General features: G+C 58.1%; 2 protein-coding genes across 2 annotated transcripts; one reads left to right on the forward strand and one right to left on the reverse strand.

The window, feature by feature from the left end:
- Positions 1 to 1,072: 1,072 nt before the first annotated feature.
- UV8b_05675 (uncharacterized protein) lies at positions 1,073 to 5,058 on the forward strand (the record flags this gene model as incomplete). Its single annotated transcript, XM_043143172.1, has 4 exons — positions 1,073 to 1,119; positions 1,216 to 1,774; positions 1,838 to 1,925; positions 2,018 to 5,058. The coding sequence occupies 4 exons, from the start codon at positions 1,073 to 1,075 to the stop codon at positions 5,056 to 5,058; spliced, it is 3,735 nt and encodes a 1,244-aa protein (XP_042999105.1).
- Positions 5,059 to 6,389: 1,331 nt separating this feature from the next.
- Positions 6,390 to 10,523, reverse strand: UV8b_05676 (uncharacterized protein; the record flags this gene model as incomplete). The annotated part of the gene is made up of 2 exons (XM_043143173.1): positions 6,390 to 9,995; positions 10,506 to 10,523. The coding sequence occupies 2 exons, from the start codon at positions 10,521 to 10,523 to the stop codon at positions 6,390 to 6,392; spliced, it is 3,624 nt and encodes a 1,207-aa protein (XP_042999106.1).
- Between the last annotated feature and the right edge of the window lie 3,844 nt (positions 10,524 to 14,367).

Here is a 14,367-nt window from a genome sequence, read left to right on the forward strand (position 1 = left end):
TCCGTTTGCTACCTTTTTTTTTTTTTTTTCCTTTTTCCTTTTTCCTTTTTCTTTCATTCCCTCCCGCCAAAGGAGCCTTGGCGGCTGCAATGCCCAGCAAAGGCTTGGACCATGCCGTTGCTTTGTCTTGTAGATTTCAAAACGCACTTTGTTGCAACGGCACGGAAGCCTGGCCCCTGGTTCCCCACCAGCAACAGCCACCCGGCCAATCACAACGGCCAACGCCATGTCTTGCAGCCTTCACCCCATCGACCTGAGAAACTCGAGTTTCCTCTTATTCACCCTCCAGGTCGCTTCGAAGCCTCGAACAAGTGTGCCAGCCACCGCCGCCGCCATCAACCCCCCGACGTCTTCCCTTGCCTTCCCCCGGCCCTAGTCGCTTGACCCCGAGGCAAGGGACAAAGTGAAGACGAAAAGCCCCCCCCCCCCCCGAGCACAGCATGGACGCGGATGGCGACACGGGACACTTTTTTTCGCGGCTATGAAACGATGCAGCATGGTTCCCTTCCCGTTGCTTTTTTCCATTGCCCGCGCGAACCAGCTCCTAACGCCTGGGTGTGGATGCGACGTGATTCATGCCGTCATTTGGGGCCATCCATCCTCGAGGGGGAAGCCTTGTGTTGGCATCCACTCCTTGTCCAGCCAGGACTGACTCGGTGCCTCATGTTGGGAGGAGGAACATTGGGCCGTCTCAAGGCGTTTCCATGGAAGCTTGATCGAGTTTGGCAATGAATGGACGGACTTTTCCCCCTCCCAGTTGTCGCTCTTTCTTTCGCCCCTCGTTGGTCTTTTGCAACAAACTCGTCAGCGCTGCTGCTCGCTGCTCTGCTTTCCGAAAGCCTTTGTGGCCATGATGCAATGACACTCCGCGGCTCGCTGTCATCGTCGGTCTGTTCCAAGAATCATGTCCTCGTGTGCTTTGCCTCCATCCACTTCCGCTCTGCGTAGCCTGCTTCCTCCGGCTCCTCCGTCGTCTTCTTCACGTTTCCTGCCCACTGGCGACGTCCGTCCGTCTTGGCTCTCATCTCCAGTCTGATTGAAACGTCCGCTGGCCGGGCAAAGCGCATTCGACATGGCCGACTCGGCCAAGGACCAGGTGCTCGTTGGGACATTTTTCTTGTTAGTTCATTGCAGAACAACCTCTGTTGAGTCGGGGAAAAAGAAATTGCAGCTTCACGGAACAAGACTGACGAGTTGGTAAAAACTTGAAAAAAGCGGCCTGGTTGTTTGCGCCGCCCTAGGCACCGTCTTCTTTCGCCTCCGGGGCGAGGCTTCGTCGCTCTTCCGTGGCGGACTGAGGCTGGTCCTCGCTAGTTTCCTCCTCCTTGCGACGCTATGGGCCGTCGACGGCTTCGCGGCAACTTTCGTCCGCCAGTCTTCCCAGTCAGGCTGTCAAGTCGCCGTCGCCTTTTCGTCCGCCCTCGACCAGCTCGCCCGAGTGACCCTCGAGGAGTTCTTGTTCTGGGCCATGAAAACCCACGCTCAAGCCACCCGCGGCGTCTTGTTTTCTCAAGCCGTCCTTCTGTTTCGGTTCATACTCGGTGGCATCTTTGTAGGCGCCCAGCGGCCGCAGTTTGCTCCAGCCTGTGTAGCTACAACGCTCTTTTGGCCGCTCGGCGCTGGAGTCCTGGCCACAGATGCCTTCATCGTATTGCTGCTCTTGACGAGAGCTTCGTCCGCGGGCATCTTTCGCGCTATGGATGCTGCTGGGCCCGTCGGCCGCCGGCCAAAAGGCATCGTGTTGACCACGATTGCCCTGGGCCTGTGGACACCCGTAAGTGCAGTTTGCGGCCAAAGCGAGCGACAGTGGTCCCCCCGACTAACTGGCTTGGACAAGCTGAGCGCTCCGATGATTCTGGGCGTCGACTCCTTGGGAATTGCAACTCGGACCACGCTTCCTGCTGTGGGCGTACTCGTAGTGATAGGTAAATGGTCCCATGCTGTCCTTCTATCCACCGTTATTTTAATCCATCCCCCCCCCCCTCAACGAACCTGTGCATTCTGATCAGAGGACCAGCTTGTATCGCGGCTTACTACAAGGCCCTGGTTTGGCCAGCGCAAGACTTTTCCCAAAAGTCTGGACCCTTCATCAACAACTTTCCCGGCTTGTCTCAAGACAGTCCTCCATCTCGAGAGGTTGGCCGTCGATCTGTCTCTACCGTTGAATCGCCCTATTCGCCAAACACAAGCTCCGGAGCCGCGAATGCGACGGCGGCACGGAGCGATGCATCCGAAAGAACTACGCCGGCCCGGGAGAACATGGCTGCCCTTGCCGCTGCGAGCGGAGCGAGATCGGGTCAAGTAGCAGCTGGAACTGGAGCAGTGACTGCCAATGGCCACGTGTTGCCGTCAATGCGAGCTAATGATCCTCTTCCCATCGACAACAAGGGAGACATGCCGACTCAGCCGACAACGACGGCTGCTGTCAATGGGGGCAAGCTTGCAGCCTCGCATCCTATCCGCAGAGATGGGGTCATTCAAGACAAGGGAGAGAGACCCTTGAATCGTATTGCAAAGGTTGAGCCAGGCTCTGCCACAAGACGAAAAAATGAGAGTCAAAGCAAAACTGCCCCTTTCACAGCCACGTCCCCGGCGGGTGAAAGCGTTGTTCAGCCTCCTCCCACCATACCTGCAAAGAGTCCTTCCAGATCAAGCAAAAGCCTGGCCGAAACTGCTCAACTGGGGCCGGATTTGCCCAAGCTACCAATGCCGTCGACATTGCTCCAATCAAACACCAATCCACCAACCTCGGCAAAAGGGAGCAGGTCACTGAAAGCGTCGCTCTGTCTGTCCAGCCTTGTTCGTGATTTCGGTAATAGGACGCTTTACGCGGCCGGTCCCGAGCCCGCTACAGTCTTGGACTCGTCGACTTGCCTCTCACGGCCTGACCTTTCGCCCGGGCAAGCTGGGACGAAACCCGACACCACGTGGACGGAGACGGTTGACATTCCGGTACCTCCAATACCTCTAATACCACCTCTACCACCTCTACCACCAAGGGATACCAATCAACGGCGCTATCCGTCAGAAGATGATCACGCGGCTCAGGGCTCCCATTCAGTAATAAATCGACCAAGGCCAATTCCCCGCATGTCCCTCGGGTTCTCAACCTTTGGTGGCGCGCATGATTTGCTGTTCTCGCCGCAGAATTTCGCTCCGGCATCTCTGGGCACCCAAGCTCCAGATCCCACCCCTTTCATCCTCTGCTCAAATGCCCGAAGCCCTAGTCCGTCCCTTCCTTCACCGCCTATACCAAGGAGTGCCGGGATCATGCAGCCATCAGCACCGCCTGAGTTGACGGACAGGGACGATTACTGTCCGTTGGGTACTGCAGGAGGCAAGCAGCAGCTGCTGACGCCGGCCCAAAAGCCCGTCCAAGTGGCCTGTCTGCCGCACTCAACGACGCTTGTAAACGGGACGACGACCCCAGCACGCGGAAATCCCAATGCCGAAACGGCAACAAGTTACGCGCCGAATCCCATCAGCGCCACCGCGACAGTCAGCCGCACAGTCGACGAGGCGAGTCCCGCCTTTCCCTGCTCTCCAGCTCTCACACTCCTGCGGTCATCTCCGGGGGACATGAGGAGAAAATCATCACCCGTTCTTCCCGCAGATGACGCGCAGGAACCGGCGGCGCCAGCTTCTGTTGCGGAGGGCGGGTCGCTGGCCCGCCCTGGGGCTCCAGCTCCGCCCGAGCGAGCGGCGGACGTGGCGAGCGCGACAGATAACAGCTGCGCTGAGCAAAGCCTCGGCGCAAACACGAGGCCTTCTGACGCGCGCACCTGCAGCAGCCCCGTCGATAGCACATCGGTCGGGAGCGAGGATGGAGCCGAGGGAGTACTGGTCACGGTCATGTTGGATCCGTCGGCCGAGGACGCCAAGACGCTTCCTTCTGGCGGAGCGCACGGCGTTGCACAAAGTACAGGCGACCCCTGGCATCGACGCGTGGGCGGAAACCGTGTTGCGTTTTCAGAACGAAGCGCTGCGCGATCGCGGCGCAGCCCGAAACCACCACCACCACCACGCTTGGAGCTCGATCGGGCCACGACGCGGGTCCGGGACGAGTCGCCGTCCGCGCTCGACATGACTGAGGAGGAGCCTGTCGAGCACGAGGGCACCCTGGAGAGGCCGCGCACGATGCTGCTGGCAGACATGGAGGCGGAGCTGGGCGTGCAGGAGAGCAGGTGGCAGGAAATGCGCGCGGAGCTTTGCCGAGCGTCATGGTCGACCGTGTCGCCTAGCTCGCTCCGTGCCTTGACACCCCGGGACCCGCAGCCTGCGCCACGAGGCGGCCATGACGGCGGCCATGACGGCGTCGGCGTCACGGAGCGCGCGGAAGCAGCGCAACCGCTTGTTGACGCCGCAGACCCAGGCGAGCCGCGTCCGGATGGAGCACCTGCCAAGACCCACGGAGGTGGCAAGGACACGTCGCGCGAAACACCCGCCGATGCCACGGAGCCCAGCCCTCCTCCTCCTCCTCCTCTGCGCGCCGACGTTTCCGCCCCGCCAAACACGTCAACTGCAACCGAGAGCGACCCTCCGCCAAAGCTCCATCTGCGGCAGGCCAGCAGCAGCACCCTGCAGCTGTTCCGCGCCCAACAAACACTCGCCGCCAGACCCCTCGCGCGGAGATCATCCGCGCCTTCCCCAGCCCCATCATCAAGCTGGACCGAGCCGCAGCCCCCGGCAGCAGCCGCGCCGGGGGGGCAAGCCACCCCCCGACGCGCTCTGACGAGGCCGCCCCGCAGGAACAGCCGCCGCGTGTCGACGCTGCTCGACATTGTGGAGAACCCGGAACCCCTCGCAAACGACCGCCACACCCTGGGCCTCTTCCGCTTCCCGTGGGGCCAAGAGTCCGACACGGCCAGGATGGCCGCCCACACGGCCCCCTGCCAGACGAGGGCGCGGACGAGGACGCAGGCGCTCAAGTCTCCACAGCAAGGGCCGCCGCTGCTCCTCCGCCACGGCGAGCCAGCCGTCCCCGGCTTCAGCGACGACCCGTTCGACGAGGCCACTCTCTGGGAGATTGCCAGCCTCCTCCGGCCGGACGGGCCTTGACCCAGAACACCGCGTCGATTCGTCTCTGCGGAGTCTCCGTTGGAGATGCGTCTAGCGCGACGGGGCAACCATGGGCAGCGGCGCGTCGAGACCGGTGCTGCATTGCATTGCATTGCATGCACGCCGCGGCGGGATTTTCTTGTCTTATCAGTGTGGACGACTTACTTGCATCCCATCATGTCAGGACAGACAACCCGAGTGGGCCGTCCGTCTTGCACATCTTGTCATGCACCAAGCTGGTCAACCAAGGACGCTCATGTATCTATCAATGGCATCCATCGTTCGCGCAGCTCGTGTCAAAGGGCAATAAGTTTTTTTTTCATTATAACAAGGCGCACATTCATCACACTTGTCCGTCCATGCAATTCCTCACTGCGCACCGTGAAAAGTAAAATAGATGCGTCAAAAATGCGCCGTTGCTAACAATCATGCTCTCTCTCTCTCTCTGCTTCTATTCGTCTCATTTCACAGACAGACCACGTCACTACGGTGGTGTCTCCCAACCGTTCCTACATTTCCGTACTGGGCTCATTGCTTCGTCTAACTTTGCCGTCCTTTGCGTAGCGTTTTTGCTCTGAAAGCAGTGCGTTGGCCATGATGTGATGGATGTGTGCGTCATTACAAAAAAAAAATCCCCCATTTTTTTTTCCTCTTTTTCTTTCTGCGCATGGCGTTCGTCAGTCCGTCTTCATGGTTTGCCCCTTTTCGGTCTCGTCCACTCGCCAGATATCCGATATCCCAGCTGGCTGGAGAAAAACCGCCGATATACATCCCCAACAGCCATCGGATTCGTAGACCGCAAACTGTCGTCCATCCCTAGAGGCCGCCCCTCATGGCCTGATGTTGCGGCGTTTCGAGACTCTTCGCAGTCTCGCGACGAAATGCTACCAAGGTGATGATCCGTGGAAATGGTCAAAAAAAAAAAAAAAAAAAAAAAAAAAAAAAAACGAGAAACAAAATGAAACGGGCAGCCCGCATCTTCTGGGCCTTTTCCCCTTCTGAATAGAGAAGGCCCAACTCTTTTGCTGCGCTCAATGTGCGCCAGCATATGAAGCGACTCCTCTCGGCATGCTGTCTCCCCACTTGTGTCTTCCAAAAAAAGAAAAAAAGGAAAAAGGGCAAAAAAAAAGTACAGCAGCCAATTGCTCCGTACCAAAATGGATATGGGACCAGAAAAACTCAGGACGATTACCCGGCGCTATGCAAGATGGGAAGTCGTGTTCCCTTTCTTTATTTGTACAAAAGTTTCGATAAAGAAAACGCAAGTGGAAGGTCGATATCCGGCCCAGCACAGTTGTTCAGTCCACCGCTTCAAACCGTGTCAAAGATTGCTAGCTGACTGTCATCAAGTGAACTCGGCGACTTATGCTCGAGGCAGGCGAGTTGTCGGGTGAAGGACGATCAGCTGCACCGCCGCCGCGGGTCTTCCCCAGCCGTCGAGGCGGGCTGGATCCTGGGTCGTCAAACACTCGCGTAAAGGCAGGGCTGGAATCTAAGCGCTTTTCATGGCGGGGGCTGGCAACCGGGCTTTGCGTCAGCTGCTCAGCCCTTCTTACCACATCCGACAGCATGTCGCGCAGTTCTCCGGCTCTCTTGACCAGGTCTCGGAGGCTATTGGTGTCAAAGTGCATCCTGCTCGTGCCATTGTAGTTCTTTCGACATTCCTGCCCGCCTGCTTCGCTCGCCACGGTCGCGGGCCGACCTTGCACCGTCTCCATCACTGACCGAACCGCGATATTGATGTCTTGGTCTTTGTCCGGCTGCGATGCTGGTGTTCGCGGTCGGCTCGCTCGGTTCGTGGGACGAGGACCTTCATCCGTCAAGGGCCAGTTGGCACCAAAAATGTCGTCGTCTGGACAAAACACGGACCGTCGTCGAGGCGACTGACGCTCACGAACGACACCTGTCCTCGACACTGCTGGCTCGTTGCGTCCAACAACAACAGCAACTGCGTCCAGCATTTCATATGGCGGGCTGTCGCACTCGTCCTGCATCATCAGAGGGCTTGAGGCTTCGCACGCATCCATGTACACGGATGAGCCAGACTGACCGTCTTCATTCGTGGCTTCCTCATCTGGCGAAGCCAAGGCGATGATGCCCTCGGCTTCTTTCCAAAACGGTCCCTGGTCACCGCTCAGGATGTTGAGCTCTCGACCATGGCGACACAGTCGCTTGAGGTCGTTGACGAGCAGCGACAGTTCCCGTATTTGGCCAGAATGGGCCTTGACGCTAGGCTGGGACGCTTGTATGGACTCGGGCACGGCGAACAAGTCGCCGACAGCCTTCCCATCCAGTCCCTTGTCGCTGCCGCCAAATTCAAAGTCCTCGTCCCAGTCCTCGCTGACAGTCTTTGTGCCGAGACCCCATGTGCCGTATTTCGGACCCGTCGGCTTCGGGTCCTGAGCGTCTTCTTGCACGACAGGCACGCTCTGGCTTCGAACGTGCGTGGGCATTGGACCTTTTCGGCTGACGGAACGCCCTCCCCTCGAGGTGTGTTGCTTGGCGTACGACGTTTTGGGCCGGAGCGATCCGCCAGCCGAGTCCTGCATGTCATGTGCAGGCTGCTCGCTCCAGTCAAAAAGGCTGCCCAGTGACCTTTCAGCCTGCGGAGAGACAGACTTGGCGCACGGCGTCGGATTGCTGCCGAGGGTGGCCAGCGCAAGCCGAACATTTGGCTTGCTGTTGGTGTTGGCGTTGGCGTTGGCGTTGGCGTTGTTGTTGATGGTGCCAAGGCCAAGGGAATTGCCTTTTGAAGGTGGTGACAAGGCATTGACGGGTGCGTCATCTTCGTTTCGGGTCCAATCTTCATCAAAGCCCTCGCCGTCCAAACAAAGTGTAGTCATGTCGGCATGCTCATGCAACAATGGCCCCAGCATAAACACGGGATCCTCTCGCGAATTGCGCCCCCCATGGTTGATGACGGACCGATGTGCCGCCCCAACCGCCAGTGTCCAAGACTTGTCGTCTTCCTCGACGATTTTGCCGTCCTCGTCCCATGCATGGTCCAACATCTCTTGAATGGAGGGACGTTTAGATCTCTTGTTGCATCCGGGGCTTGGCGGCGAATCATCACACACCGACTCGAGTGGCGTCTCAACAACTCTTACCCTGCCTCCTATGCTTCGCACGGAATCAAAGAGCGTGTCACTCTTAAAGTCCGTGTCATCCTCGTCTCCGGATATGGGCTCGCGTCCATCCCCGTCCGAGCTGTCCAGGGCCGAGATTCTTTCGTAGTGGGAGCCTCGTCGCTGTGACATGGCGACGCTGGCAGAACTTGTCGAGCTTCCTGACGGCTGGTTAGGCCGTGGTGGGTGGGTTGCCCGTCCGCCGGCGGGGGGACGACTTCGTTTGGGCAAATCGGCGCGAGCAGCAGCAGCAGCAGCAGCAGCAGCAGCAGCAGCAGCAGCAGCACCCGCGGGTTTGGAGGGCGGGGGCAGCGGGGAGGACGCGCTTCTTTTGGGCGCCGGAATAAGCAAAGTCGCCGTCATATCCAGCGACGACGACCCCTGGCGGACTGGGGCCATCGGTGGTGGTGGTGGTGGGTTGGTCGTTTCATCGGCGCGGCCCACAGCTGGTGGCGGCAGGGCTCTGGCTGGCGCTGACACGTGCCGCCGCTGCTTGGACTCGCCGCTCTCGCCTTGGCTACCACCGCCCCGTTTGGTTCGGCGCAGGCTTCCTGGCGTTTTCGGTGCCCAGTCGGCCGAGTGAGAAAAAGTGGAAGAAAATGACCTTCTGGGGCGGGCGTGCGCGGGGGCTCCTTCGGGAGCCATGTCCGGGGATGGTGCTGCTGCTGCTGCATCCATGCAACCTCGGTGAGCCTTGACTGGCCTGCGAGGCTCCTCTTGTTCCAGGCGGAATGGGGCCGCGGAGCCGTCAGATACCATTCGAGGCTTGATCAGATGGGCGCCAACGCTTGGAGATGGGTTTCTGCTTGGATGTATCCGTCTGCAGGTCGAGTTCTTTGCAGGCGACGCCAGCTCCCCATTGGCCACCCGTCGACCGTGGTAGCTGCAACTTCTGACGAGGTCGCCGGCTTTGGAGTGGAAGAAGGACGTCCAGGTGGTCCGTTCCGCAGCTTCGGCGCGTGGTGGACGGCGGTCCAGTTCCTCTATCGGCGACGCACCAAGCAACTCTTCGGGGCGGATTGGCTCGTCAAACGAGTACTTGGGATACGGATTGGCACCTGCAACATCAATGTCGGCCCGGAACCGCTGCAAATCCGCCGATCTCTGGTGACTGGTGGCAGGCCGCCGAAGACTCGGCAGGTGGCCCTTTGATCTGCGTCGCGTGGATTCCTCCGGGATATTGCGTCTGGACAGCGACCGTTTCACCAGCTTGTTGGGGGGCAAGGGCTTGGAAACGGCTCCAGATGGTGACAAGATGGGGGCAGTTGATCCATACGAAAGGGCAATGGAGGGTGAGCCGCCGGCCAATACACTGGAACCAGAGCTGCCGTGCTGGGACAATGGACGAATAGACAGCCGTCTCAACCAAGAGCCTGTGGAGGTGACGGATTCGCCGGAGTCTTCCAGGATCGAAGCGGCGGGCGCGGAATTTCCGTGTCCAGACAGGAGCGACAGTCGTCTGCGGGAAGTATTCGAGGCAGAGGGTTGCGAGTTTTGAGGACGTTGGCGGCGAGAAAGCGGCGGTCTCGTCTTTTGGTGAACAGAGATGGCGGTACCACGAAGCTCGGAGGAGACTGATGGTGGCACGGCAGAGCTGGAAGCGGGTCGGCGAGGAGGGAGAGTATGGGCCCTCGAAGGGGACGGCGAGTGCGGAGACTGCGCTCGGCCTGCTGATGATGATGTCGTCCTCTTATGGCCTCCTGCGACTGAGCAAGTGGTTGTCGAAAGCCCGCGGCAGAGGTTGGTATCGGCGGGCTGGCCAAACACTAAACCACTGGCAGCAGCAGCAATGGCAGTGCCAGTCCCAACGAGCTACAATGCAGGATGGCAGCGGGTTAGAGACCAGACCAAGGCGAACGTGGGATTCGGACAGAAAAGGTGCACACACAGGGAGCAAAGGTGAGACAAGAAGAAGCGGACAATGAGGTAGAGGTTGGGGTTTTTTTTTTTTTTTTTTCTCTTCTTTCTGGGGGGGAGTGAAGGGGGGGGGGGGGGGGTTGGCCTTGAGGAAAAGGTTGAAGAAGAAATGGGAACAGACGAAGCAAGGCGCGAGGATCGATTTTCACACACACACACACGCACGCACGCACGCACGCACACCACAAAGAAGCTGCCGTGATGCAGGAGAGCCGTGTGCGTCTCGTGGATGTGTTGCGTGTGTCGTGTGTGTCGTGTGTGTCGTGTGTCTTGTGTGTCTTGTGCGCGTTTGTGTGCAAAAAGTGTGAATGTGTTGTGGGTGCAGGGCGGCGAGCTCAAAGTGGATGCCGATGCCGTCTGGCTCGAAATAAAAGCTTTGAGGGGGATCCAAAGGGCAAAACTTACACTGGGAACTGTCTGCATTGTGTGCCACAAGGCTTCCCTACTCGCACGACATGAGCCGCAGGACCAGCATTCTAATTGTCGGCGAGGAGAGAGACAATGGCTGAGTGGAAAAGCGCTGGCATCGTCGGACGATGAGCTCTCTCTCCCATCCCACGCCCAAAGGTCTGACTGAGCCTCCCGAGTCCCAGCAGTCCCAGCAGTAGTCCCAGCAAAGGGGGTGGTGGACGATGGCAGGAATGCAAGGCGTTCGTTCAACAACCAGCGAATAAGGTTTGAGATTGCGGATGGCGAATCGAAAGGACGGACGGGGATCCAGAGCAAGGCCCCAGTCCACCAGCACCACCACCACCACAACAACAACAACAACAACAACAAAAACAAAAACAAAAAACAAGACACGCAAGGAAGGCTCTGCTCGTTCCTGGGTTTTGGTGGTGATGCGATTGGACCCCGTGACCCCGAGAAGCTTGGTGGACTGGACCGGACCTGGACCGGGCGTGAAGCGGGACCAGCCAAGGACGGGAGGGACAGACCAGCAGAGGAAGGACGAGATATCCAGCCGCCTAGGCAGGGTTGGAAGAAAAGGGCCAAGAAAAAGAAAGGACGACGGACGGGATTGCCTTTTGGTAAAACGGGGTCCGTAATAAGGGGAGAGGTGGGGGGGGGGGGGGGGGGGGAGGGGAAGGGAGTTTGGTTATGAAAGGATGACAAGAACGAAAAGAATGACGGCTGCATTACCGCGGCGCATCCTGGGCTTCTGATCTTAGCTGAGGTGTGCTGTTTGGTCTGCTGTTTGGTCTGCTGCTTGGGGAGCTGCTTGGGGTGCTGCTTGCTGGGTATGTTGATTGGTCCTGGCAAGTTCCAGGGAAGGAGGAGGAGGAGGGGCCAAGGAGATTGGACTGGGTGCAGTACCGAGGGGGGTTACCGGGTGGTCTGGGAGCTGGTACCTGGTACAGGTGATGGTGATGCTGGGCAGGGGCAAGTACATGTACAAACATACCTTAGGTACCTACCTAATCTAGCTGGCATGTAGTAGTCGCTGGCACCAGACCAGACATACCAGACCAGACCAGACCGGACCGGTTTCTAGCAGCTGGCCTGGGCCTTGCCAGTCTGCCCGCCTGCCAGCCGCCTGCCTGCCGGCACGGTCCACCAGAGCAACCTCGACCTCGACGAGTTGCGTTTCAATGCTCAGATGACCTGCCCAGCACGGGTCGGTCAGGTCAGCCCACGCACTGGAAAAACTCGATCGCGTCCAGTGTTTTTATAATTTAATTCATTTTATTTTTTATTTAAAAAAAAATTAAACGCAAAACCACCACTTGACATGGACGCAACTCAACGTCTGCTTCAGCGTCAAGTGCTGCGCCCGTGTGTCCGTGTTTTGTTTCTGCGTGTCTTCAACAAGTTTGCGCCCGCCCAGCCGCGCGCGTGGCAAGCGGCCGGCCAGGCACGAACCATGAACCAACACTCATCGCGTCAAGGCACCGGCAGCCTCGTGCATAAAAACACACGGAAAAGAAACGAAACAGAGGAAAGAGGTGGATAATATTCGCGCCCGGTATCCCACCGCAACCGTAGATGGCGTCGGGGAAGGGCCAAAAAAAAAAAAAAAAAAAAAAAAAAAAAAAAAAAAAAAAAAAAGGAACAATCCCACGAACCGGCTGTGCCCGTCGCCCCAGCCAGAGGGGACCAGCCTACTACATGGTACATATGTATGTACAACCACCATCACCAACCGTCCTGATCCTGTCGGGGGCGATTTCGGTGATCCAGTCCAGCCAGTCAATGTTATTGGTGCGTCAACTGCTATGGATTGCCCCCAACGCCGTGCTGTGACATGCACGGTCTGGCGCTCCAGGAGTCCAGTCTCAATGAGGCCCGCTCTCGGCTGCCGCCCAAAAAAGGCCAGGCACCGACATTGGTGATGGCTGGGGCATATTGACCTGGACTCGGCGGCTCAGCCGTCCCGTCCCCTGAATGCATGTCGTCCGCTGAACCCGACAGGTGCCATTGAGACATTGATGTCTGGTACCTAGGTATGTACCTACCTACCAGCTACCAGCTACCAGCTACCAGCTACCAGCTACCAGCTACCAGCTACCTCTACAGTACTCAATCGTCTCTCTCGTCTGCGCCAACCACCACGGCATCAATCCGTCTTTTCTTTTCATTTCTGTTCTCTTCTTCTCTTTGCGTCGCTGCTGCTAGAGGCAGCAGCATCCGTGGCAACACACACATGCGAGACAGAAGCGGTGCCACCATCAGCATAAACCTGGCATGCACAGCACTCTACCGAGTACCACAACATGGCAACGCTCGGACTAGAAATCCCTTACCGACTTGAACGTCGCTTAATCCTGCAACGCAACCCAACCCAACATAACATAACAAGCTCGAGCCTCGAGGGTTGGCAACCCGCTGTGCCATCGTCGACGGCGGGTTTGGCGCCCTTGGCTAGGCCGGCCCAGGGAGACCCAGGCCCAACCTCTCGTCCGTCCGTCCGTCCGTCCGTCCGTGTTCCCAATCTACTCGGTACGTTAGGTACGTACATGTGGTGTGGAAGTGCTCTGCTGCTGACCAAGAGCTAAGGTAGGCACTTGACAGTAGGTATTTCACATGGATTGCAGCCAAAAACACCAAACACCAACAAAAGTCCCCAACAACGAGAAGCACCAACAGAGTCAAGTTCCCAATTCCCCACGCTCGCGAGATTCGACGTTGCCAACCGTGCTTGCAAGCATATCCCCCTCGTGACGCCCTCGGGACGGCTACGACACCCTGCGTTGCGCACCCATCGATCGAGTGATGCGGGCTAAGCAAGGGCGGCGTGACAATGGATGCCAGGATGGAGCCCTCCCAACGTCAACACCTTCGCCCTGGGGGCTCCTTGTCGTCTCCCTAACGAATCATGACGATCCCGTCCATGAGGCAAACGCCAAGCCCCATGATGTATTTTTCCATCAATTTCGGGAGCACTTGCCTTGTGTGTTTTGCAGTGAATCACGGGCCGCACACAGACCATCCGGGCTTTCCGTTCCCTTGCTGTGCGCGCTGAGCCGGGCCAGACTATCAGGCAAGGGCAGGCTCCTCTCTCCCTCGAGTCTTGCACGGCATGCACGTTGACGGAGTACAGACAGATGCATTGCATTGCATCTACTGCGCTAAATTTGGATGGCAAAGGGGGGGGGGGGGGGGGGGGGGGGGGGCGATTCTGAGGCTGGGATGCCATTACCCCGGCTGATTAGTTGTTTTTTTTTTTGTGCCCCTTGGTATGAGCTTGGCTCCCGCTGTTGGCGGTGAATGCGAATGCTGTGCATGTTGTGCATGTTGGCCAAAAACATCTCATCTGGCGCGTGTATCTTGCGCCCTCGGATTGATATCGCCTGGCCATTATGTGCATCATGTTATGCGTACCATGTACAGGGGTACCATGTACGTGTCCCATGTACGGAGTACGTCCATAGACATGAGCCAGGAAAAAACAGTTTGGAAGCAAGGAATTCCCGAGAGAGAGGAGGAACCAGGCATGTCGGCCGGCCTTGTTTCTTCATCCAGCTCGTGCGAAAGTCGTCACCACAGAGCCGTCGCATTGATGGATGCGGCCATGCCTTGTGCGCGCCAGGCCTTTGAAGGATTCATCTGACGTGGGGGCCACGACCGCTGCCACCAGACTTGCTCCATGATGCAGGTCAACAGGTTTGGGGCCCCAGTCTCGAGCTGGGCCGGCGTTTCTCAGGAGTCAAGCGCTGATGGGCTGACTGACTCCCATCACATCACCTATTGACCTGGCGAGGGTCAATCATCAACATGCTGCCTTGCTTGGCTGGGGGCTGTGAAAAGAAGAAAATTGAAATATGTA

This window comes from Ustilaginoidea virens, chromosome 4, assembly GCF_000687475.1.
Source record: "Ustilaginoidea virens chromosome 4, complete sequence".
Classification (NCBI taxonomy): domain Eukaryota; kingdom Fungi; phylum Ascomycota; class Sordariomycetes; order Hypocreales; family Clavicipitaceae; genus Ustilaginoidea; species Ustilaginoidea virens.